At 40.4% G+C, this 27031-nt stretch overlaps 2 protein-coding genes across 2 annotated transcripts in view; one reads left to right on the forward strand and one right to left on the reverse strand.

Moving 5' to 3' along the window:
• Window positions 1-25931, reverse strand: part of col18a1a (collagen type XVIII alpha 1 chain a) — a 97135-nt gene extending 71204 nt beyond the window's left edge. The window contains exons 1-5 of the mRNA XM_074694734.1: window positions 25776-25931; window positions 23673-23729; window positions 13858-13991; window positions 13082-13201; window positions 12077-12320 (exon numbers count right to left, since the gene is read on the reverse strand). The gene's annotated coding sequence lies outside the window, so the exon portion shown is untranslated. The remainder of the gene's footprint in view (window positions 1-12076; window positions 12321-13081; window positions 13202-13857; window positions 13992-23672; window positions 23730-25775) is intronic.
• Window positions 1972-27031, forward strand: part of obsl1b (obscurin like cytoskeletal adaptor 1b) — a 28292-nt gene continuing 3232 nt past the window's right edge. Inside the window, exons 1-19 of the mRNA XM_074694730.1 lie at window positions 1972-2986; window positions 4394-4663; window positions 5287-5547; window positions 5685-5996; window positions 6112-6378; window positions 6585-6860; window positions 7560-7835; window positions 17189-17461; window positions 18112-18387; window positions 18466-18741; window positions 19043-19318; window positions 19399-19674; window positions 20489-20758; window positions 21213-21479; window positions 22529-22795; window positions 24416-24528; window positions 24747-24900; window positions 26593-26754; window positions 26892-26996. Coding sequence (XP_074550831.1) covers window positions 1972-2986; window positions 4394-4663; window positions 5287-5547; window positions 5685-5996; window positions 6112-6378; window positions 6585-6860; window positions 7560-7835; window positions 17189-17461; window positions 18112-18387; window positions 18466-18741; window positions 19043-19318; window positions 19399-19674; window positions 20489-20758; window positions 21213-21479; window positions 22529-22795; window positions 24416-24528; window positions 24747-24900; window positions 26593-26754; window positions 26892-26996 — 5392 coding nt within the window. The remainder of the gene's footprint in view (window positions 2987-4393; window positions 4664-5286; window positions 5548-5684; window positions 5997-6111; window positions 6379-6584; window positions 6861-7559; window positions 7836-17188; window positions 17462-18111; window positions 18388-18465; window positions 18742-19042; window positions 19319-19398; window positions 19675-20488; window positions 20759-21212; window positions 21480-22528; window positions 22796-24415; window positions 24529-24746; window positions 24901-26592; window positions 26755-26891; window positions 26997-27031) is intronic.

Raw genomic sequence — 27031 nt, forward strand, 5'->3', positions numbered from 1 at the left:
CAATTTTTGGCAGCAGAAGGGTTAACTTTCTAAGTTGTTTAGAATGTCCATCACAAATACTCTCCTTCTGTAATTCCACAGTGCCCTATTATATAAAGTGCAAATAAGATATATGTTGTAGATTAAACTAAAGTGTGTTGAAAATGTTTTAGACAACCAGCTTGCTCTTCTCCTTAGATTTTTATTGCAAATTCTCAAGTAAGCTAAGCAGTCCACCCTACAGTGGCCACCTGAACTATCTTTAGCCCCTGCTGGCAAGTGAATGGAAGTGCCTGACTTATCTTCACTGCTGTCATCGAGGCAGCCAGTATTTTTAGGGGACAGCAGCAGCTGCAAAAGCATTTAACGGTATTCCATGAACAATGACACTTGGGGTGTCTAAGGCCTGAACAACGCTGAGATTGGGGAACCACACTGAAGTTGTTAAACAAGACGCTGCTGTGGATACTGAAGTTCTCCTTTTTCTGGTCCTTGAACTGGAGAAACTTTGACAAAGATGCATTGGAGTAGAAACTTGAACCTTTAAGGAGAGTATGTGTCTGAATCTGGAGTCAGCTTGGGACGTTACTCAGCCTTCTGAAGACGGGTGGCATTGCCTCTTACCTCTAAGAGAGATTGCAAGTGCGGGATGTTTGTGGACAGTCGTTCCCTGCGACTGAAGCGAGGTAGGTCATGTGAGGGGTACACGGCACAGCTTCACAAGGGGCAGAGGTCATTCCAATTAAATGAGACAAGTAAACACAGGGGTTAATCTCCTCTCTTTAAACCTCCAAGGGGAATATTGAATACGCTTTCAACTCAATGTCCAAATTGTGTGATTAATATGTTAAACAACGGGAAATGGGGTTATCATGATACTTATCAAATAAATGTGAACATACATTTAAATTAAAAATGTACTTAGGTCAGTTTTAAGTAATATTTTTTGTGTTTGAGTAACCTAATTTAGATTTGATTTGATTTTTATCATTAAAATACATAAATAAAAGCTACTCCTAACATTTCTAGTTGATTTTTTTATTTTCCAATGATACCAAATTCCCAAATTTAAATAACAAAAACTTTACTTAACTTTATCTGACATTTTTTTCTCATTTCCGATTTAGTGTGACTTATATTTGATAGACTCCTCAGCAAGGGGCAACTTTTAGGTAAATACAATATTACATAATGGTCAAAAGGGCTTTGAAATTTACTGTTAGGAAATGAAACAACATGTCACTAGCAAATATTTATTCATGAACATGATCTAAAATCTATTTTTAACAGTCAAATTTAGAATAGGAACTCCCTAAACCAAACTGCCAACAAAGGGTGTGATGGAGGCTTGGCGTATTTTGACTGCAAAGTCTCTTGAGTGGGCAGACTGTGATTTCAGCCTGTGTTTGTGTGAGCACGCGGGTTTTAGAGCCTTCTTTGTGATACCTGACACACACTCCCTTGCAAGTCTTTATTTAGGGGGTACTATATTAAGCACTTTCCCATTGAAATACAGCACCAGCTGTACTGGCTATGTGTTGTGGCTGCTGTTGCAATAGGACTTGGGATGTTCCCCTTGCACTGCTCGCATGTGTTTTTCTCTCATGCAGACAGATCTAATTCAATTAGACCTAATAATCACACCATCTGTTGGTGCTGCCACACATGCATGTAAAGGCTGAGTGTCAAAATGACAGAAGCTTTGTTTTCCATTCCAAAATGAGAGTTTGTTTCCGTACTAATGGAAGATTCATTGTATTATCATGGAATGCATATGGTTACTTCATGATCTGGCTAAAATGCTATATCATTTCTATTTTGCAAATATTATCTGAGCGACCTTTGCTGCTTGATATTGAAGTTTTCCTTGCTTTTTTGTTTGTTTTTTTAGAAATTTTCCAGTGCAGAAGTTGGCCTGCCTCGCCAAAGTAAAAAACTGACATATCACATCGCTGGACTGCTTGACCCAAACAGGCTGACAAAAAAGCAGAAATGGATGTGTTCGGAGGTGCACCCCGATTCTTTGCCTACCCACGACCTGTGGTGGTACAAAGTGGAACTGATGCAGTCCTAAAGTGCCAAATTGGTGGTGATCCAAGGCCTAAGGTTATCTGGGAAAGGAACAATGAAAAGATTGACCCACAAGGACGATATAGGGTCTTTGAGGATGGAAATGTTTACAATCTTATTATTTCAGCTGTGACCACAGAGGACAGTGGCCAGTATATTTGCAAAGCAAAGAACGGCATTGGGGAAACGTATGCAGCGGCCACACTGAACGTGGAGGGTGAAGCACAAGAGATGGAGTTAAGAGAAGAAAATAAGCCACGATTCCTTATCAAGCCCCTCTCTACTCGTGTCGGTCGGGGTGAAGATGCAGTCTTCTCTTGTAAGCTCTGGGGAAACCCACGTCCAGAGGTCGTCTGGGAGAAAGATGGCAGAAAACTCAATGAAATATTTGAAAGCACACATTTCAATGTGGGCTACCAGGATGGTGGATGGTTCCAGCTCAAGATCTTTAAGACTCGTGCACCTGATGGCGGTGTTTATACTTGCAAGGCCAGGAATGAGTTCGGAGAAGCTTTGGCAGGAGCTGTGTTGCTTGTTGATGCAGGCCCAGGACACGAGGATGAAGGAAATCGCAATGGCTACACAAATGGTCCCTGGAAAACCCACCAAGGAAAACAAAGGAGTGGAAGACAAGTGCTGAACCGGCTAAAAGATGACACCATGACCAAGTCAACGAAAGTGAAAATGTTTGCAGTGACAGAGGGCAAACATGCCAAATTCCGCTGCTTTGTGACTGGGAAACCTAAACCAGAAATAATTTGGAGGAAAGATGGCCGACTGATACTGTCTGGAAGGCGGTACTTATTGTACGAGGACAGAGAAGGATACTTCACACTTAAAGTTCTGTACTGTAAGCAGAAGGATAATGGAGTTTATGTTTGTGCTGCTTCAAATACTGCAGGCCAAACCCTCAGTGCCGTCCACCTCTCTGTAAAGGGTAAGTCAAATCTGTTTGGGAGTTTTAATTTTAACAAATGTTTATAATTTGACTGAAAGCATACGCGGCTGCAGCCTGTGACAGTTTATGCGGTTAGTCTGAGTGAGTCAGGGTGTGGTGGAGTCTAGTATAAGGTTTCTATCCATTTGATGCTAGCATGATGTCAGTGAGATATATTCAAAGAGCCTCTCTGAGATCATTTATTGGGGTTAGTCCAGGGAGGGAGGGCAAAGTACAACTAAAGAAAGCTTTATGGAGCTGTTATGATGCTTTAAAAAAAAACAGGTCATTCTCCATGACATTGCTGAAATCTTACAAACACATTGACAAGCTTTGTAGAAACTATTACACATTGTAGTTTTCTGATGCTCCCAGCCTAGGTATGTTATGTTCCTATTCACTTAAGTGGACAGTGCTTTAAGAAGGGACACAGCAATACTAATTCCCTGAGGCAGCTTTCTGTTTACAAATATAGTTTTAAGGACTTTGTGTCATCAGTCAGTTCACCCTTAAAGACCACTGGGCAGCAAATATAATCAAGGATTTTGCACAATGATTGCAAACCAATTTCATTTAGGGCAATTAAATCTTATGTCCATGGGGGGATTTATGAACATAGCTCATGAGAACGAGCTCAGAGATATCTAAACAGGCAAAGTTCATCGGCCAGAGACAGATTCCAACAGCACTTGATGTCTGCAAAGTCACTTAACTCATGAAAGGTCTAGGGGGGTGGGGAGTTTGTCCATGTGATCGAAGGCTTTGCAAAGCGGATCATATTTCTCACATGGCCCAGAGAAGTCCAAGCTCAAGGCTCCCACATAAAGCATTGTACTGAATCAGTCTGAAATAAACAAAATTACAGATGCAGGAAAGTAGTCAGGGATGGCTTGTTATAAGCTTTGAATGGAGTTTTAAGTGGTAGATGGTGAAGGTATTTTATGAGTGTCTGAGTGCTTAACTGGACTTAAAACATTAGTAAGATAAGGAAATGAAAAGCTTTGCACACAGACTACTAAATACAGTGCACATTCTTTTGCTTACAACTGTCGCGTACTGTCTGCTGGTGTCAGTTACATTCAGTTTATTTTCTATCTAGCACCCTGATGTGTTAATGACCTATCCATTCCTCAACTAAATGAGCCACTTGTCTCATGATTTTGCTCATCTTGTTTGCTTCACTGGAATTTACTGTCAAATATATTTCAATTTACAGTGTTTACTGCAAGGACATAAGTGATGTGCTGTGTGAGTCTCTGAAGGCTCAACTGACCTGTAGAATTGATTTAGATAAAGTAACACAGATAGCAAAGAACTGAATATAAACTTGCAAGCTTGATTTTCAACAGCAGCTGAAGATGAAATTAGCTTTTTAAAACTGGTGTTCTTCCTTGGTTTCCTCCCTAGAGCCACCTGTGCGGTTCAAGCAGCCCCTCATCGATCTAGAGGTATGGGAACGAGATTTGGCAATTCTAGAGTGTGAAGTTCCAGAGGACTCTGTTCCCATCACATGGTATCTGGAGGATAGACGACTGCAGCCAGGGGCCAAATATGGAATGGAGGAGTGGGGAACAAAGCGAAGACTTACTATTCGTGACATTGGAGTTGATGATGATGGGATCTACCTCTGTGAGATGCCTGATGGGGGGAGAAGCATTGCAGAGGTTGCTGTGAAAGGTAAATGCATGAAAATGGTTGCTATGACAAGGAAAGTGAACATGAGAGTCCAAACTTATGTCCAGTTGTTTTTGTACCAGCACCTGGGAAAAGTCTGGCATCAAATCAGCTGCACATAGTATGGTTGTTTTTTCAGTGCCATTGGTTAATCATTAGACTTTCCTTCCAAAAGAATGGCAACTACAGAAACAACATTCAGTATGTGTATAGTCAAGCAGGAAAGCCCCGTCAGCAAAAGACACTGTGTCTTCTGTGCAAGGGAGGAGAGAAGATTGTGGGGGATCAGGTCTGCTAAAGTGCAACCTTTTGTTGACTGTTGACAGATCACTCTTGCATTGAAAATGTTTCCAAAATGAACAACACAACATTTCTCTGACAATGTCACTTAATAAAAATAACACAAGTTAGTCATCCTAGTCTTTAAGCCAAACCTTCATTGAATGTGCCGGGACTGATAACTACTTGAATTTGGAAGGCACAATCAATCAATGTCCTGATGACAAGAGTGTCAATTGAGAAATCAGTCAGCCATTACAACTGACTGATAATGTTGTCCATTTAAGTTCAAGAACTGTTAATGTTTGAAGGACTCTCTCACTTCCAAAATCTTCTTGTTTTTGCAGGGACAATTTTGCGCAAGCTCCCAAGAAAAGTTGATGTGTTGGAAGGAGAAAATGCTGCTTTTTGTGTTGAAGTTGAAAAAGAAGAAATGGACATCCACTGGTACAAAGACGGTAGAGAACTCCGTGAAACACATCAGACCATCCTGAAGTCCTTTGGCCGCACTCACATCTTGGTTTTCGTCAATACAATGCCTCAAGACTCGGGTCTAGTGACTTTCCTCGTAGGCAAATCCAAGACTTCCTCTCAGCTCAGAGTGAAAGGTAGACTTTGTAAAGTATTGCATTTTAGATCCATTACTTATATCACATCTAAATTTTAAATTTAAAGTGTTAAACATGTTCAAGTAATTTCGAATCCAACAGGGCATCATCGTCATTATTGAATTTCTTCGTTACAGCTGCAAGACATTGCCCTCCCAGTTGTCCAGTGGGTGTGCAGATCAACACGGAGCGTGCTAATGCAGCTCTCCTGTCATGGGTTCCTGCTCAGGATTCACGAAAGAATCCTCCGTCCGGATATGTGCTTGAACGACAGGAAGTTGGCACAGGCTCACAGGAATGGCTGCAGTGCCTAACCACTGACTCGGCAACAGCTGTGGAGATCCTTGGGGACAGTGTACCATGTGAAGCTGATTACCGATTTCGCATCTGCAGTGTAAACAAATATGGGAAGAGCAACAACGTTGAGTTCCCCAGGGCTGTTCACTTAGGTAAGTTTAGAAACAACATTTTGATGAACATGCTCTCCTCTTATAAGCTGATGGTCTGAACTCTATAGTTAAGAGACAGACTTGCAATTTCAAATGAATGTGTTTTGTTTTGCAGTTCCAGTTGCCAGAATACAAGCTCCTTTACAGGATGCCCTAGTGCCCGAGGGTCAAGACGCTCTCTTCTCTATTGAGCTTTCTGCTTCAGTTATCGGTACATGGTTCCTAAATGGTACACAGCTTCAGGAAGATGAACGTTATTCGATGCGCCGGACAAGAACGCACCAATCTCTACGAATTCGGGGAGTGCGTGATACTGACAATGGAGCTGAGATCACATTTATTGCATATGGCATCCGGGATTCTGCGGCTCTGTACATTCAAGGTAAGTGCAGGTCACAATAACGACAATAATACCTAGTATGAGCCAAGTTTACCTATGAATTTATGGTGATTTTTGTTTGTTTTGTTTTAATGCACTGGGGTATAACAGGTAAAAATAAAAACACCAACAAATTATAACCTTTTACGGTTATGCGTTGAAACCAAGGAATGTAGGGATTGAGAAAATTGTTTTTCTTCAATTTGCAGCTCCTCTTGTCAAGTTTTCACCTATGTCAGAAATGGATCGAAACAAATTTGTAGAAATTGGGAACCCCATTGTGCTCTACTGTGAGCTGTCAGACCCTGCAGCTCCAGTGCACTGGTACAAGAATGGGGTGGAAATACAAACAACAGAGGGTCTGCATATCCAATCAGAGGGCACCATGAGAAGAATAGTCATCCAATCAGCAGAGTTCTCACATTCAGGAGTATACTGCTGCGACGCCATTGACGATGTCATCAGGTTCAATGTGGAAGTGGAGGGTGAGTGGCTTGAGCATCTTACAATACTGACATCTTCTCAGACACTAACCATCTTTACTGCCAAAGTTTACTCCTTTTATCTTCTTTTTTATTTTATCTTCTATACATACGACTATGTATTTTGATATTTTAAGCCTGTCTTACATAAAAACAGTTGTACTGGTAAATTAATCATCTATTAAAATATTTAAAAATCCATAGCCCCACCTGTGAGGTTTTCAGCAATCCCAGATGCTGAGAGGAACAAAAGCATCCAACTAGGATGCCCCATTGTTTTACGATGTGAGCTCTCAGATCCTTCTGCCCAGGTGTACTGGTACAAAGATGGGTCAAAGCTCCAACCTCAAACTGGAGTAGATATTCTATCCGAGGGATTGGCAAGAGAACTGATGGTCCCTTCAGCAGAATATTTCCACACTGGGTTATACTGCTGCAAGACAAAGGGTGACACCATCATGTTCAATGTCGACATTAGAGGTGATTTTTTTTTTTACCTTATGCGACTTGAAACATTAACAAGCTCTCCACAGCAAAGCAACTAACTCTGTTGATGTTGTCTGTTGCCTTCTTCCTTAGCACTTATTAAAAGTGCAGCTAAACTGACATCTTTCTTTAATGCATCAAAGCATGTTAGCATTGTAGTCAGTAGACTTTGAAGGGTTGATTTGAGGTTGACATGAGATCTACACATATCTGTAGCTCCACCTGTGAAGTTCTCAGCAATTCCTGAAGAAATGAGGACCAAGTCCATCCGGGCAGGCTGCCCTATAATGCTCCAGTGCGTGGTGTCCGATCCTGAGGCTCATGTTTGCTGGTACAAGGATGAAAGCCAGCTTATTTCTAACTCTGGATTAGAAATCAACTCAGAGGGCAACAACAGGACATTAGTTGTTCACTCTGCAGAGCTGTCCGACTCTGGTGTGTACAGGTGCACCACACAGGACGATACCATGGAGTTTCAAGTGGAGATCAAAGGTGACTTTACACTTTTTCTCTTGTGCGTTAATATAGTAACCCCACATCCTCTTTCTAGATGCGACTAATAATCCCTGCTTCAGGTGTATGTGGTTTGAAGAACTATTTCATGCACATAACCTTAAATAATTTAACATCCTTGGTAATTATTTCACTGTTTTGTATCTTGATCTCAAAGTCCCCAACCCTTTTTTCATTTCTGCTCAAAAGTTATATTTTTGTAAGGTCCTGTCCACAGTCTTGATTTTATTTAGTTTTCCTGAATTCCCAATGCTAGCTTTGCCAGTGACGTACTCGCCTATCTTTGATGTTGAGAGAACCAAGTCACTTGAAGCGGGCAAACTTTTGGAGCTGGAATATGAGGTTGCAGACTCAACTGTGCCTGTCTGCTGGTATAAAGATGGTGTAAAGCTCTGTCCGCAGAATGGTTGGGAAATACAGACTAATGGCACATTGCGGAGACTCATTATTCCATCTGCTGAGCTTTTGCACTCAGGGCTATACAGCTGTGAAACCTCTGATGACACTGTCCACTTCACTGTGGATATCAAAGGTGATTTTTATTTAAAATTTGCTGAATCTTAGAACAAACCTTAGAGCTTTCTAGAGGCTAGATGCAACTAACTTTTATGATATGCATTTCTGTCCGTTCATGTTCAAGTGAGTGGGTGTTTTGTGTGAAATTATAACTGTTTCTTAAACCATGGTCAAATTAATCTCTACTGACTAAAGAAATACATATTTATATTGTTGTCCTTGAAAGTGTGAGTTTTCCACCTTGAATTTGGTCATATTACAGTTTTAGTTTCCAGTTCAGGTAAAGCTGAACCTAGCACTTAAATCGGACTGTATGTGTGCGCTGTTAAGTCTGGATTATAATATGAATCATCATCTTTAGCTCCAACGTTGCTGTTGTCGCCCTCGCCCTCGCCAGAGGATGTGGAGACGCAGTCAGTTGAAGTGTCCTGCCCAACTGAACCAACATGTGAAACCTCAGAATCTGCTTCCCAGGTGTCACAGCAGAGAGACAAAGAGCATGATTCAAATAGAGAGCCTGACTTTGAAATGGAGGGCATCAAGAAGACCCTTGTTATTGAACCAACTCATCCATCAAACTCTGGAACATACTATTGTGCAACAGCAGATGATGTTGCCCAATTAATAGTAAAAACACAAGGTGATTTTTCCTTTGTAAATGTGTTATGTATCCTAGTTATCACTAACCCTTTGTGTAGCTTTGTCTGTCTTATCTGTGTTACAAGCAGAGCTAATACATGTGACAGTTTTGGAAATATCTTTTTTTAAGTCAGTTTTCTAAAATCTAGGGCAATGCATATTCTTTTTATCCTCCCAATGACTGTCTTTAGTGCCACCTCCAACATATCTGCTTGGTCCTGAAGTTGAGAAGTCTGCTGAAGCCCACAGTCCAATCGTTCAGCAATTTGAGATTTCAGATCCCATTGCCAAAGCCTGTTGGTACAAAGATGGAACCCAGATCTACCCAAAAAGGGAAGCTGGCTGTGAATCACAAAGCAGCAGCAAAGCCTTGCCCCTTCAGTCACATGACTTGTCTGGTGATGAGAGGTTTGGCTGTGAAACATCTGGGGATGTACAGCTAAGTGCGGTGAAGACAGGTGGTGTTCCACATTGTACCTGCACAATTCAGGATCAATAATTTAGTTTTGTAAATAAGGCCATTACCCAGCTCATTGTTTTCTTTTTGGCTTTGTCCAAACAGCAGAGCAGTGTCACTATGGTAACAAGATTGGTGAGATAGCTGATGAATCTACCCAATACACTCTTGATGTCGAAGGTGATTTGATATATTTCAACATCAGTCATCCATGTTAACCCAGCACATACATGCCACTAACAGTAGTGGTGCATTTTACCCAATCATCCAAGGCATCTGATTTTTTTTTCATAAGAAAGTTGCTTTATGTCATGATGAATTCTGACTTCATGTAATTCTTTTGCAGTTCTTGGCTCTTAATCCATTATGTGGATGTCAGTAGCTGAATAGCTGCTCTTCATACTAACATATATGTCACGTTTGTCTATTAATTCTTCATTTTAACAGCCATCTTTGCTTGTAACAAGCAGCTTGCAAGTCTTTGAGTCCATCTTCTTATTCATCACGAGATCCTCCCATTCACATTGCTGCCCTGAACATCTCGTTGCAATGACAACGAACTCTTTTCAAAGAGAAGAAAATTGACGTACGTCTTAGGTTTTTAGAGTGGTTATTTATAGACTGATGGTATAAAAGCCCTAGGAGTCAGTTGAAGGGGGAAATATAGGAGCTCAATCTCAGACCAAAACTGGTCGACCTTCTTGTTTGTCTTTGCAATGAATTATCCCATAACTCCATGCTAACCCACACTGATGTCAAATTCTGTTTTGAGGAGATATTGACACCATCTACCACTGAAAACCTTTCTCTGTGTACATCACAATGCTACAGCGACACCGCCAAGGCTTTCTTCTGACCAAGAGAAGAGGTCAACCGAAGAGGCTTCTACTGTTGGCATTAACTGCATATCTACAAAATGTAATGCGGGCGTCTCTGGAGGCAAGACAGAAGATGCAAAGACATATGAACATTCCAGCCAAATACCAACCTCTCACTCAACATTTGAATGTACGAATGACTGGATCACAACCGAGCAGCAACAGGAACTCTCAAACAATCAACAAACAATTGCTGCCCAATCTTCAGTTAACTTCACAAAGCCATCCAAAATACAATCTAGCACATTTTGTCACCCTGAGCGGTCCACTGAATACAAAGGTGAGGAATTCATTTACTATATACAGCATGAAGAGACTTCAATTGAGCGGCTTGGTGACCCTCTGCGAACAACGGTCCGATCAGAGGAGTTCAATGACTTTCAGCAGACTGCATCTGTTGAATCTGAGGAATCCACGATCAAGAATCAGACCAGCCAATCAGGGGAATTACATAGCTCAATACAGACAGTAGCAGTGAACTCAGTGTTAGGTAACCCCCAACAAACTGCCACTGCCCAGTCAGAGCATTTTATTAACAGTTTACAGATTGCTACAGTCAAATCAGACTTCTATCTCCCAAAAGCTGCAAATCTGCATTCAGAGAGACCCTCAAAAACCTCAAACACTGCAACTGTCCAATCAGAGGGGCAGTGTACATCCCAATGCACTGCAACTGTTCCATCAGAGGAGGGTTTTAAACCCCTACAGACTGCTTGTATCCAATCCAATCAGCTCTGTTGTCCCATGCAGATACCAGCTCTTGCGTGCGGGGAACGTCGCAATTGCTTACAAGCTGAATATGTGCCAGAGGGGCCCAGTGACTCATTATGGAGTGCAACTGAAAAATCCAAGGAGTTCAGCAGACCCTGTCAGACTTCAAACATCAATTCAGAGAAGACCAATGACTTATCTAAGCTTGCCTCTGTCCATTCAGAGATGTGTAACACTCAAGAGGCAGAAACAGTCCAACATGGGGCGCATAGCACCTTGCAACTGACTCCTTATGCCAAATGTGATGATCTTCATTGCCCAGAACAGGAAACACCCAACTATTCAGAGATGCTGTGCAAGTCCATGCCGGCCAACGCAGTTCAAGCAGTGCACCCCCCTATCATGAAGGCCACAGAATACCAAGTAGGAAGCACAGTCAATTCTGTGCAACTTTCATCTACCCAGACGGCAGAGCCTAGCTATGTAAAGACGGCATCTATTATCCAGTCAGAAGAGATCTATCTATCAAGGCCATGTGACAGTCACTGGAGTGACCGTGTCACTGCAAATAAGGTGGCTGTTGAAGGTGATTTAAATGGCTAGCATTATCAACCAAAAATGATCAGGCACAATCCTGCATTGTGTAAAGTGAAGAGATTGCTGTTTGCAATCTTTGAGTTTTTGACCATTTCTATAAGAACTTAATTTTGCTTGTACTAAAACTACTTCAGTCAGTAAAAAACTTTGAGCTTGGGTGGTCTTAGGAATATCAAGGACAGGGAAAAGAACAAATACATTGGCTTTGAATCCTAACTTGAATGCCTAGTTATCTCAAATCTAACCAAAGATATCTCTTGTTAGATTACTAATAACTTAAATATGATCTCAAATATTACTTATTTTAACTCCTAAGTATTATTGGCATGACTAATCTTAATCTGTGATTTTGCTTTTCTGTGTTTGAAAGCATCATTTTGTTGAAGTCAGAAATAGTGATGAAATTTTCTTTTCGATCTTACCTCAAACCTCCCCAGCTTCGCCTGTGAGAATTACGACACTTTGTGTGGCTGAGAGCAACAAGTCTGTTGAAGTCGGTGAACCCCTAGCCCTTCAATGTGAGATTTCAGATCCTAATGCTCAAGTAACTTGGTTCAAGGATGGAGAAAAACTAAATGAAGCAGCAGGGCAGGACGTGCTGGCAGAGGGTTCCTTAAGAACACTGGCTTTCCAGTCAGCGGTGATGTCTCATGCTGGGATTTACAGCTGCAAGACAACAGATGATGCAGTGCAGTTTCATGTGGATGTTAAAGGTGACAAAAACTATATTCCTGTTATGCTAGTAGATTTTAGTCAAGGTAAAGTCCGTGCAAATGCTCAAACTGCAAAAAAAAATCATGTTTACAAATACCTTGTATAGCTTTGAAACCTTTACTCGCAAATTTAATTGATTAGTCCTTTAATTTTTAAGTAAATAATTACAAAATAATGTTTCAGCACTTAAGCAATATTTAAACTGTGTATCAACTATCAAATTTAAAAAGGCTACAGACTGAAAACATATTCTTAACTTTTACTAACGGATAGACAAGTTTGGTTGTTATCATTGATTATCAGATTAAATTTTAAAAACTTGTGGGTTATTTTTGTTGCAGCTTTTACTTAACGCTTAGTACACAAAAAAGTACTACCAGTTTGTCACATGAACTGTTATTAATAGCAGCTTACTTTTCCGCCATAAATGCTGAATGTTTAATTGTCTGTTAGACTAAAACATATTTAATATTCAATTCTTGAATGGCTTCTTGAGCTTGAGTTTCAGCTGTGAGTTGTGTCTATTAGAACCTGTTAAACTGAAAAAATCTGTTTTATTTTCAATCCTGTAGCTCCTCTTCTGAAGTTTTCTGCTCTGTCTGAGGCTGACCAGAAACAGACGGTCATGGCGGGCTGTCCCATTGCCCTGCAGTGTGAACTGTCAGACTCTACTGGACAAGTCAGTTGGTACAAGGATGGAACACAACTCCTACCTCAAAGTGGAGTAGACATCCAGTCAGAGGGGAATTTGAGGAGTCTAGTTGTACCATCAGCAGAGCGGGCTCACACTGGCATATATCGTTGTGAGTCAAAGGATGATGACATCCAGTTTGCTGTCGAAGTTACAGGTGATACTCAGAAACAATAAAGCCTTCACTGCTTTGCACTGCCAACTAACTTTAACCTCAGATGACAAAGCCCATATTTTCTAACAAAAAAAACATAAGAATTAATATGCTTTAAAAAATTGGTCAACTGAACACAAAATAAAAACAGCTTAAGCCTACAACAGCACAGCGACTGCTCATATAATTTGCAGTAATTCTAAAGTAAACCAATACTCTACCACTCCAAGATATAGTTGCTAACTCTTTTCAACAGTAAAAATAAAACATTTAGCAAGTACAACCTCACAATTTGTGTTAAACATGCAGCTTCACATTGCAGCCTCTATTCATGCATGACTTAAAACATTTCTTTGTTTTGTTTTGTTTCAAAGGACACTAGCTGAAAAAGACCTCTGCCATGATCAAACAATGCTTTGGCATTACCTGTGCTTCTTCAAGCTTCTTCTATTGGTGCACTATGACTGTGGACTAATTTCTTGATATTCCGCTCTTTAACGCTTCAAAGGATATTTGTCTTATGTTGTCCAGTTGTTGTGAGACGGCTTGTGTTTACGTTTGTGTTATGTTAAGTGTCAAAAATCTTCTAAATTTGAGGTTTATTAAGACACTCTTTTTGCAATATCTGAAACCCATAGCCCTACCTGTGAAGTTCTCAGAGCTTCCAGAGAGTGACAGGACCAAGTCTGTCGAAGAAGGATCTCCCATCATCCTCAGCTGTGAACTGTCTCATGACCCTTCTGCACATGTTGATTGGTACAAGGATGGAATGAAGCTCCTACCACAAAACAATATGGAATTACAGTCAGATGGTCTAACAAGGAGTCTACTCATCAGTTCAGCTGAAAACATGCATGGTGGCACCTATGAATGCTCCTCAGCAGATGACACCATCACATTTAAAGTGGACATAAAAGGTGATATACATTTATTCCAACTTTTTTTCTAAACATTCCACACCAATCATTCTCTGCGGCGTGAGTGGTTTGCTTTGTTTACAGATAGCAGTGTGACTGTCTGAACACTGTTTTGTCTTCTGTAAGTGAATTTGTCTTTTACCCGTTATTCTCTTCTCTTAGGCCGATCACCAAAGATCATGCCAGTGTCAGTGTCAGAAAAATACAAGACAATTTCAATTGGTTGTCCAATTATTCTACAGTGTGAGGTCTCAGACCCTGCTTCCCAGGTTTCCTGGTTCAAAGACAATGTGGAGCTTTTTTGCAAAACTGGCCTTGATATGAAAAGAGACGGCAGCATGAGAAAATTAATTATTCACTCTGCTAAGGTTTCTGACTCGGGCCTCTACAGCTGTAGTCTCATTGATGAGGTTGTGACATTCCAAGTGGACGTTGAAGGTGATTTTCTTTAATACATCATAATATATTAGCATTTGAAAGTTGTTGGCTTAAAATTGAGCATGTACACTGTTATCTCTCTATATACACTTATTTTAAACATTATTACACTATTTGTGCTAAAAAATAAACAAACAGCGAAATATTGACAGCACTACTTATTATATCTTGTCTGAAATTGTAACTACAGTGCTCTGCAAATCTTTTAATGCCCACAGCTACTCCTGTGAGGTTTTCCACACTTCCAGAGATTGCAAGAAACAAATTTGTGGAAGCAGGCTGCCCAATTAAGCTGCAGTGTGAAGTCTCAGAGCCAACTGCCCAAGTCTATTGGCACAAGGATGGAGAGCAGCTACCCCCAGAGAATGAATATGAAATCCAAACAAAAGAAAAACTGAGAGCGATGGTTATTCAATCAGCAGAAGTCAGACACTCTGGGGCGTACAGCTGTGAGGCTGCAGATGACCGTATAGAATTCAAGGTGGATGTTGCAGGTGATATAAGTATTTCCAGCTTTGTCAGAATAACTAACTTTTGTCTATTAAGGCTTTGAACATATTATCCATAGTCGTGCACTAATGCGCAGTCATTTATTTACTTGTGAAGTTTGTGGACAGACAGGCCCTGAGAGAAAATATTTGACTTAAGGTGATCACTGGTATGTGAAACAGTGAACATTAAAAGCAAGGTGGCATTAAGCCAAATGTTATTGTCGTCTTAAACTGATTAAAAGTGATGCTTCAAGCTCTATAAACAGGTTAAAGTTTACATGATCACTATTGAATCACGGGCACAGAGAGTAACTTAGCAAGAACATAGAGAAATCTTGTGCAACAACTGCCAGTTATCCTAAAAAGGAGTTGGTGGGGTTCAAAACAGAGGGAAAAGTACAATTGTAAAGAACACACCTCTGAAGAAATGCCAAATTTTCTCACCACCAGCTGGATTTGTGAAGGGGAAACTGTTTGCTAACATAACGGCCACAACTTTAAATAGTGATTTCCCTGTATGGCAAAGTTGTTCACAGCTTGTTCTGCTGGATGAAAAGACATGCTAATTAACTGCTCCGTCCTGCAGTAACAGTAGTGATCCAACTCTGACCACGTCCAAGTACACAACCTGCTTCAGGACGCTGAGCACAACTCTAAGCTTGCCAGTTTGCTCTTCTGTATTAACAACCTCAAGAGTATAAACAGAAAGACAATCAAATAGAGTAGAACACTTCAAACTACTATGTACTCTTTCAACTCATGCCAAGCACAACAGTAAATATCATTGTCATTTTCAAATGTCATTTGTAATTTCACTTTATATTGAATCACTGATTGCACAAGGGTCCATGACTCTTGCTGGTTTCAAGTTACAGAGTAACCTGACTGTACACATGTCCCGGCACAAAATGCTAATCTAGACTTTGTCTCCCAGTCTGGTAATTCAAGTATGTTGGATGATAGCGCATAGTGGGTCTGATTACTATCTGGTTACTGTTCAATGAATTGAAATTCCTATAGCACTGGTTTGATTCTCAGCTGTTCCAGAGGCTGAAAGGAGCACGTCTGTGGAAGCAGGCAGCTTGTTCAAGCTGCCGTGTGAGATCTCAGACCCCAGAGACCAGACCTGCTGGTATGAGGATGGGACAAAAACGTTGCCAAAATCAGGAATACACATTAAGTCTGAGGGAATTGAGAGGACACAAGTTAAAACGGCTTCAACTTCTTCATGTTTGGGAGCGTACAGTTGTAAAGCTGATGATGATTCAGAATGCGAGGAGTTCAATGTGGAGGTGACAGGTGATATGCTGAGCTTTTTCTTCAGAAGATGTGGTCACTGTAGTGCCTCATTCACCATCTAGATTGCTTACATCTCAGAAGGAAGCAAAACCTGATCATCGTCATTTTCTCTACAGCTGATTTCCCTCAGAATAACCTTACTGAAACACCTGGAATCTGTCCATACACATCCCTAACAATCAAGGCTTTGTTTGAACATGAGCAGAGCTTCTGATGTGTTGGCTGTTTTACAACACAAAAGCTTTACCATTGCTTTAGTGCAGTGCCTTAATTTTCTTTTAGCTGCACTTAAAACTTGCCATTATCAAACTTACAAGGATTTGTTGTTGGGATGGCAAGGCTTGTCTAAACTTTGAAAAACCCGCCCTTACAGCTGCTGCATGTATGAGCATAAACAACCAGTGCTACCTACAAGCAACAACTAACATTTCTGTTTCTTGTTTCCTGCAGCTCCACCGGTGACGTTCGCTGATATTCCAGAGGAGGACCTTTTCAAGAGTGTTGTTGAGCAGGATGAGCTTGTCCTGTCTTGTGAAGTGTCGAGGGCTGATGGTGTTGTCCAGTGGTACAAAGACAGCACTGAAATGCAACCGAGCAATGATATTACCATGCAAGCAGATGATACTAAAAGGAGTCTCACAATACATCAAGCCCAACTGTCTGATACAGGCACTTACACCTGTCGCACAGGTGACAATGTTTTATTGTTCAAGGTGAATGTGCGAGGTAAGACTGAAAAAATACAAACATATAGTACAAATAAGTTATTAATGTTTCACCATTAATAACCTGCGGGAATAATGTGCTAACCTAATGTATTTTCTTCATAGAACCTCCAGTGATGATAACTTATCCTAAGGAAGATGTTCATCTCGACCGCCACGTCCCTGAGGAAATTATTCTGAGCTGTGAATTGTCTCGTCAAAACGGTGTGGTCAGCTGGTACAAAGATGGCCAAAAGCTGCAAGAGAGTGAGAACATAAAGCTCAAGGTTGAAGGCCCTTATAGACGACTGAAAATACTTTCTGGTGGAGTCGAGGACTCGGGAGAATATGTCTGTGATACAGCTGATGATTCAATATTCTTTCATCTGAATATTACAGGTAAAAGGCATTGTACTACTCTGAGCATTTCGCATTATGTATTTTAAAAAAAAAGAGGACAATGTGTAATTGGAATCGAAAACACGCTCATGAAGCAAATGAGATGGGTGAATGATTCTGTACAGAAAGTTTTGCAAACTATTACCTTTGCAATGAGATTGCAAATTCTTCAAATGCAAGAGGAATAATTAACAAGTGTTCATAACAGTAGGGAGACTCTGTCATCGTCTTTATGCTAATGCTCTCTCTTCATACCAAATGGTTTCCTCAATCCATCTTAAAATCTGATCATATTATTTAAAAAAACCTGTCCCTTGTATACAAGGTCTACATGACCATGCAGGTAACCAATAGTGCAGATCACTTTATTGTCATCCCAGCTGATAAATTTAACCAAGAGTACATCTTGGATCCTCTTTCACCCTTTTTAACCTGGCCAAGTGCCACCTAAATTAGGCATGCCATTTAATTTTTTTAGTATTTAGTATATAATTCGTAATCACAGGTCTTTACCTAGTCACCCAGAGTCAAAGATTTAAGCCAACAATATAGGGTGATACAACCATCAGTTTTACGCCTATAAACAGGTTCTGAGCTCTTGTAGCACTCGTCTTACTGATGACTAACGAGTTGGTAATCCCTCTGTCCAGAACCTCCTGTGCGGATTGTGTCCCCAAGTCAGTCTCAAATGGAGCTGTGCCAGCAGACCTCTGAGAGAATGGTACTTAGCTGTGAGATCTCCCGGCCTAACGCAGTGGTGCGCTGGTATCGAGATGGACTTGAAGTGGAGGAGAATGATAACCTCATTCTTGAGGTGGACGGTGTCTACAGAAGACTTATAATACCTGAGACTACTGTCAAAGATTCTGCAGAATACGTCTGTGATACTGCAGACGACTCCATGACTTTCTTTGTCAACATAGCAGGTGAAGAACACCAAATTTTACTCTAAAAAGCCTTACTTTTGTGTATGTTCATTGTTTTTACCAAGTTCTCTTATGCAGAGCCCCCAGTGCGCTTCATACGTCCAAGGAAAATGGCAAGCAGAGTGGAGAAGGTGGCTGGGGAGACGCTTGTGCTAGACTGTGAAGTCTCCAGATCTAACGCCGAGGTCAGCTGGAAGAAGAATGGGGAGGAAGTAGAGGACTCCAGAAAGGTCACAATCCTTGAAGACGGTGTCTTGCGCCAATTAACCATCCACTCACTCACAGTTGAGGATGCTGGGCAATATGTCTGCGATGCAAAGGATGATGTGATGGATTTCCAAGTCAAAGTACAAGGTATGTTATTAAATGGTTTACTCCAATATGGCAAGAAAACCTTAAAAGCTTTGACAGATGACCCAAAGTCCTTTACTACGACGCACAAGCTCTGAAAACGTATAAATAAATCATGCAATCATAAGCAACATTGACCATGATCTAGCTACTTTGTTTAAGTTTCTCCAGTTGGTGTGAGGTAACTATTCTTTGTACCATTGCCCTTTAAAGGCCAGGTGACTTAATTTTGGAGTCATGAAAAGTAAACACACAAAAAAAATGTTTTTCAGCAGATTTTCTGTTCTTTTCTGTTTATTTTCAGAGTTGCCTGTAAAAATTCTTGGCAAAACTGATGCAAAAACAGAAAAGCAGTTCTTAGTGTCGGATGACATAATTCTAGTATGTGAGCTATCAAGATCAACTGCCTCTGTCAGCTGGTACAAAGACAATGAATTAATTGATGACACTGAACGGTACTGTAGCGAGGAACAAGGGGTTTTCCGATCTCTGGTTGTCCTTAATGCTGGACCGGAGGACTCAGGAGAGTACACCTGTGATGCAAAGGATGATAAGATGGTCTTCTATATCACTGTCAAAGGTGATCATACTATTGAGCAAAGTATTTGTTGGACTTTCTTTTGCTTGGAGCTCAAATAATGCTTTTTCTTTTATATTCAGAGCCTCCAGTACAGATTATTGGAAACTCTGGTACCCCAGAGCATCATATTCTGATGGCAGGAGATGACCTTATTCTGGAGTGTGAGGTGTCTCGGCCCAACGCCCTTGTTCAGTGGTTATGGAATGGCCAAATACTGAAACCAGACACTCGCATAAAAATTGACAGCCATGATGTTACAAGGAAGCTTGTGCTCTCTGGACTTCGGCCTTCGGACTCTGGAGAATACATCTGCGATGCCATTGATGACAAATTGATAACAATTGTTGAGGTCCAAGGTAAGAGCTAAAGCACTTCAATACATTTCACTTCTATACTTCTGGTTGATTCACTCAGTGTTTTATGTATGAACATGCAATTTATGAGTAACTCTCTCATTTCCCCAGAGTCACCTGCCAAGTTTGTAAATAAAGATGCAAATAATAAAATCTTAGCTTATGAAACTGAGAGTGTCACACTGTGTGCCATTGTGAGCCGTGAAGGAGCTAATGTTCGGTGGCTGAAAGATGGCCAACTACTGAACGAGGACAACATTCACATCTCCAGTGAGGATAATACCCACAAGCTCACTATTAATCCCCTGCAGCTGTCAGATTCAGGAGAATATGTCTGTGACGTAAACACGGATGAGATGTATTTCAGTCTTTTGGTTAAAGGTAAGAATTTGGCACTGCTAAAGATAATGTCATCACTTTACCTGTGAATCTTTTAAGTTACTGTCTCCATTTCCCTCAAAATCAGAAATGCCAGTGAAATTCAACAGGCCTCTGGAGAACACAGTGTCTTTGAAGGGCAGTAGCCTTATATTACGCTGTGATATCAACAAGCCCAAAGGAGATGTCCAGTGGCTAAAAAATGGCCAAGAGATCACTCCAAGTCGTCGCCACACAATACGGGCACAGGGTCGAGAGCGTAGCTTTACCATCCATCACGTACAGGATGAAGATGCTGGAGAATATTCCTGTGAATCCACAGATGACAAGACCTCAGCCACGGTCACTGTAGAAAGTGAGTAAACTCTAAACCAGAAATCTTTAGATTCACTGGAATTCACATGATTTTTCTCTAATCATTTAAATGTTTTGCCTTCAGCCCCCCGGGTTGTTGAGTTCATAGCAGAGCTTCGTAACATCACCATCTGTGAAGGAGAAGATGCAGTATTTAAGTGTGTGGTTTCACCAGAAGACACTAAGTTGGTGTGGCGCCTAAATGGCAAGCAGGTCCCCTTGAATGAGCGCACTCTCGTTTCAAGCAATGGACTGTGCCACATGCTCTGCATCCACAACTGCAGGGTTTCAGATAGCGCCAGAGTGACAGCTGATGCCGAGGGGTTGGTTTCAGAGGCAGAACTCCAGGTTCAAGGTGAGTTGTAGCCCCATACAAACACGTTCTGATTACATAAATTTGACTCTGGGGAATTACATAACAAAAATTGAGTCATTTCACAACCACTTATTCCCCGGTAACCTCATATCTCTGTTATCAGCTGGTAGCAAAATGAACATTAATACTAGAAACTTTGAATGGCTCTGTGCCCAAACACAAACATTATGAGACACACCAGCTCTTTAAGATGAGATGAAATGTATGAAGACGGGCTGTCAACAGTTAGTGCTTGGCAGCTTCTCCTGTAAGACTTCTTCACGTAACTGACAGAGACATGTGGCTGAGGCATACGACACAGCAGGGCTAGTCTTCCTGAATGTTTGTACTTCCTTGTTGTGCTTGAACTTGCAGGGTATCTTTACTGATGTTTAAGTATATCTGAACACAGACACGACGCAAAGATCAAGTAACCTGCTGAATTCATTTTCAGAGCAACAGGTGATGTTCACCAAGAAAATGTCTCCAGTTGTGGCAGAAGAGTACAGCGAAGCAACTCTAGAGGTGGAGGCGAGTGTGGAATCTGGAGAGGTGCAGTGGATGAGGCAAGGGGTGCTGATCCACCCCGGAGCAAAGTATACCCTGAAGCACAAAGGCCGAAAACACACTCTCACCATCCACACACTGGCCATGTCTGACCGAGGCAGCTACAGCTGTGAAACTCTCCATGACCGCACGCAGGCCCAGCTCACAGTGGAACGTGAGTGTGCACGTGTTCTCACTATGCCCTGTTGCTGTTTGTTTACCGCTAATGCAGAGGACTCTGCCTCCATTGCTTCTTCTCGTGAAGGCAAAGCTCAATTAACTGAGTAGGAGTAATTTGAGTGACTGGGGACCAGGGTGGCACTTGTGCTGGAACATGATGGCAATCAACAGGTGATGACCTCACATTCAAGGCAGACTCTCAGACCAGGGTGTCTGTGTTGACATAAGATCCAAAAAGTCCTGATGATTTCTGAAGTCAGGGGGGAATCAACTTGACATAAATGTGTGAAATCTCTCATTAAATACTAAATGCTTATCAGTAATAAGAAAAGGAATAAAACTAAAATTTCCCCCAGAAGAAGCCCCACAAAAAACCACACACTTTATGCACCTTAAAACAGACATCTCGTAGTGATTAAGATGTGCTTAGGCTTGTTTTTCTTGGTACAGGCTGATTATATTTCTTAGTCCTATGATCCACAGGCCAATGGTTGAATTAAAGGCTGTTCTTTCAACACTAGCATGGGTGGGAAGGGGACAGTCAGGACTTCAGGCTGCTGTTGGCACCTCCTATGAATTTGGATCTCCTCTCATTGCATCTAAATTTATACCCTGGCCTTCAAAACTAAGGTTGTTGTCATCAGGTCTCCAAAATAAACACTCCTTTTTTCCATGGGGAATGCTCGTCTGTGTTAGAATAAGTGAAAAATGTTGGCAGTTTCAGATGTGGCTTTTGTGTAAAGCCTCATACTCAAATGACTAAAATATCAGCTTGTCTATGTGTGCCAGCTTGTATTGTTTAGCTGCAGTCTGTTCACATAACAGAGTCCAAGTCCATTTGGCTACAAAGATTGGACACAATGGCTACTGGTGTAAGTGTGGAATGAAATAGTTAGCGACTGGGGGCAATCATTACCTTTGTTTGATTTAAATTAGGCTTTCATTCTACTAAAAGCACAGCCACAAAAATCACTAACAAAGTAGTTAGCTACATGTTGCCTGTTAGTACGTTTCTTCACACAGCTCTAAAATCTCTCTTCACAGCTCGGAAGATCAAAATCAAGAAAGGGCTGATGGACATTCGAACCACTGAGAGGGAAACAGCATCCTTTGAAGTAGAGCTCTCCCATCCAAACGTTCCAGGCACCTGGACAAGAAACGGGATTAAACTGAAGCCCACAAATCACTTCCGTATGAGCGCCAAAGGACAAGTCCACAGCCTCACTGTCTCTAACCTTTCTGTAGAGGACACCGGGACATTTATGTTCTGTGTGGAGAATTTGAAGACATCTGCCAGGCTTGTTGTAAAGGGTAGGTTGAGAAAACAAGATTTGGGTGGTGTTTCAAAGTATCGACCTATATTTGATTTCACTACTCAGACAATATAGTGTAATTTTCAGGTAGGAGCCATTGTAATGTTGTTAAAGGGGAACAGTAGTCCTCCAACCTGCAGGCTGTAGCCATTAAAAAGTCTACTTATGGCTTCATCAACTTTAAGCATCTGTATTTATTACTGATAAGCTTTGACTGATTTTTCAGATTAGCCATTAATCAAGTCCCCAGATTTTATTTGTGCAATACATTATTTCAACTTGCAGATCAAGAGAGTTGGTCTACATTTGCCTCCATTGGTTAATTTGTCTTTGTTGTAGTGTGACTTTGGTGTTTTAAAGAGTTCCTCATATCAAACAAAATGATACACAAAAACTGGGGTCAGCCTTTTGTTGCCACAGCCCTATGCTCCCACATTTCTTAAACCTTTTCAAAATTGTGTCTTGTTTTCCTATATTTCCCTTCAATTGAAGCCATATCCTTCTACAAAATTTTGTGGAAGCATTTTTTAGTGAATTGATGGATTAATGAATGAGTAGTTTCTTTTCATCACCAGCAGCAGATGCCATTACAAAATAAATAAATGAATAAAACTGGCTGTTCGAAAAGGGATTCAGCTGAAGCAGAGTCTACAGATGTCGAATCCTTAATTTCATTTCCGTAAGTCAGACAAAACCACATTTTGAAAAAAAATCTGAAAAATGCAGGAAGTGTGAGAACATAGGCATGCTCCCTAAATCTAACCATGCAGTAGGAGACCAGTGACTCCTACAGTTTACAAGGTAAATTACAATTTTTTGTCAATGAAGCCTGTTGCAGACAGCTCTTTTCATTGAAAAAAAAAAAAGAATCTTACCTCAACCAAGTAGTTTGACCCTTTCTGCACTGCCTGACAGACTATTGAAGCTTCAGCCTGTTGGAGGCAAAAACAACCACTTGTAAATGTTACTTTTTTTGGATTGAGTTCAACTAAGAGATAAAGTCAAAGCAATTATATTCAACCATTTTTATGTTTACAGTCTAAAACTTTTTCACTTAACTGTAAAAAAAAAAAAAAAAAAAAAAAGGTTTTAGGTTAAGAAATCCCTCACTTCCTTTTTGAAATGTACTAACTACTGTCACTTTAAGTAGGCCAATTACAACAAAAAGTGTTCATCTAAATATTCTAAAAAGTCTTGTTTATTTTTTCAGCTCACAAACATTGTACAGCACACGTCAATACTCTCAATAGACCAAATGCCAAACAGCACAGGCATGATAATAGAATACAGGGACGGCTCTGCCACTGTTGCCTTTATCTAGTCTCACATTACCAACACAAAATAGCCTAGCATGACCTATTGAAAAGCGGCAGCTCTGTTTAGTCTATTCTGTCAGGTGCTAGTTTAACCTCATGCTGTAAAATAATCCGCTTCATACCCAGTCACTCAGTATGCATCATCCCTTTGAGGCCAGGGTTGAAAAGCCGAGGATGACGATTGGATGAAAATGTCATCACGGTAAATTAGTCCACATAACTTAACTGGATGGGCTTCTTTAAGCGTAAGAAAAATTAAATGAGGTTGGTTTGCTTAACTAAGTCTTCTCTTACCCCACCAGAGCCCCCCGTGACTATTTTCAGAAAGTTGGAAGACCAGAAGTTCCCTGATGGGGCGATAATCTCTATTGAGTGTGAGCTTTCAAGACATAATGTTGACGTGAAATGGCTGAAGGTGAGAGTTTTTATTATTATTATTATTATTATTATTATTATTATTATTATTATTATTATTATAACTATTAAGCTGTGGTTTACTATTGAAGAGCTCTCTTAATTGTATTCTATCAATGTTGTCTTGACCAAAACAAACAAGAAATCACAAATGTGTATGTTGCTTTGAAGTCGTACATTTTCCCATTTCTTTAATTCAATAGCTATTTTTCTTTTCAGAATGGGGTTGAAGTAAAGCCAACCAAGGACTTGCGCATTTATGCAATGGGAAGAAAACGGTTTCTTCAGATCATGAAATGTAATGTCAGTGATTCTGGGATATACGTCTGTGATGCTGGAGATGTTACAACTTCCTGCACCGTGGAGGTCTATGGTAAAGTCTGCCATCAAATTTTTTTCATAATTTCATAGACCTCAAGTTTTGCAGTTCAGCTGTGCTATATCCTGGGTGACAGAACAACAACAGGTATGGGTGTATCAGGAAAGCAACAGGAGTGTGTCATATTTCTGCAGGACTGGACAAAAATGCATCCAAGAAAGATAAACAAGGAGCCATCCTTATAAAAACACCATATGAAGCTCCAAAATCTCAATGAGCCCTGAGGCTGCATGTTCAAACTGTGTTGAACTGACATATCCTTGTACAAAGTTCAGTGTCTAATAGCGTTACCATTTTAAACGAGTTGCTCAGATAAAATTGTATTGCTATATTTGCTTTAATTAACTACAGACTGCAGCTTTAAACATATTTGGTATACAATCTTTTAACCATGGACTCTGTTCACATTTGGTTTTAAAAATAGACGCATTGTATTATCTGTATTTTTTCCTTTTATATATATTTTAAACTTCAATTTGTTTCTATCTACAGCTTATTCTGCAGCACAAGGCATATTTGCTAACTATGATATTCATTTACCAAAGTAGGTTTCAACCTCGTTTTGACTCCTGTGATAAGTCAAACGTCTCATTAAAAAGTTGATGGAAAAGAAATAAACAAAACAACTTTTTGCAGCCCCTAACTTTAATTGAGTACAACTGCAGCTTAAAGAAGCTCTGCTTCAGCTTAGCAGTTTATTTTACATTTAAATAAGTTAAAGAAAGCTGATTTTTTTTTTCCAGCACAGTGCTCTTGTATGGGTTCTTCTAGAGGAGGCTTAAACATTTTTTTAGGGGGGCTGCAAGTTTCAGAGCTAACAACACGACATCAGGCTAACTGAGGTCTCCTATCTTAAACCTAAAACTTACCTCTATCCCATGTTTCCTTAACTGAGTAAACTGAGCCAAGCTTTGATTTAAGTAGCAGAAAATACTTAAACACTAACCGAATTTTCCAATTCGAGAAATAAAAAGCTTACCACGAAAGCATACAGTGGCTATGAAAAGGTTAAAGGCCTCATACGCTTGTGGTTCCCACAGGTGATTTAAATCGCGCCTGATTAGACCTGCACGTGCGTAGATTTGATTGACGTCTCTCTCGCTCTTCTGAAAAGGGCGGGACAAACACACGTAAACCTTTATCATTGGTGCATGATACACCATACAGAATCATTGGCACGATTATTTTATAGCCATGCTGCATTGTTTTCAAAGCTGTCTCACAGTGGCTGACAGCTCATGGCTTCAATTTTCAAGTCAAAGCAAAGTGTTGGAGTACCAGCTTTTAAAATTACCCAAATATTTGGATTACCTAAGAAAAAAATAAAATGAAATTGTAGTATTTTTACATTCCATGAGCCAAAATGTGTGCCGATTTTGTCACAAATGCATATTTGGAATACTTTTTTTGTGAATCTCCTAAATATATTACCTAGACTAGAGTGAAAACAACAGTTTAGTTATTACAATCATGGGCAAAACAGTTTAAAATGCCCATTTAAACTTAAAAATTTAAAGGAGTGGAGCTTTTCAGGTTGGACAGTGAGTAATGATAGCTGTGATGAAAGTTGTGCAAAGCTGTGTATTGAGTAAACTTAAAAAAAAAAAAATCTCACATTAAAAATGTCCTACATGGATGGAAGTTATGGCTGTGAATGTTTTTTTGTGCTGTCAATTTTCCATGCAGAGCGTGAGCTGCAGATCCTCCAGGCTCTTGAAGACCTGGATATGCAGGAAGATCAGAATGCAGTGTTTGTTTGTGAGATCTCAGCAGAGGATGTGCCAGGAGAATGGTACAAAAATGGCGAAAGGATACAGCCCACCAGCACCATCAAGATCCGTCAGGAAGGTCAGCTTCAAAATCCCCATCATGTGTCTTAGTTCTGGAACATTTCTGCTAATGGGGAGACATTTCTTCACTTGCAGTCAGTATAAAAAAAAAGAAAGAAAAAATGTATGCTGACAGTTTTTTTTTTCTCATTTCAGGGACCAAACATTTTCTTCTAATGTGCAATGTGCGAGCAGAGGACTCTGGAGAAATCAAGTTCATTGCTAGACAAGTTAAATCTATTGCTCACCTGGAGGTCAAAGGTATAAAAGTATTGTCTTCTATTTTTCCAAACTAA

Source organism: Halichoeres trimaculatus, unplaced genomic scaffold (genome assembly GCF_033239565.1).
Source record: "Halichoeres trimaculatus isolate MK-OKI-2021-1 unplaced genomic scaffold, fHalTri1.1 fHalTri1_scaffold_19, whole genome shotgun sequence".
NCBI lineage: Eukaryota > Metazoa > Chordata > Actinopteri > Labriformes > Labridae > Halichoeres > Halichoeres trimaculatus.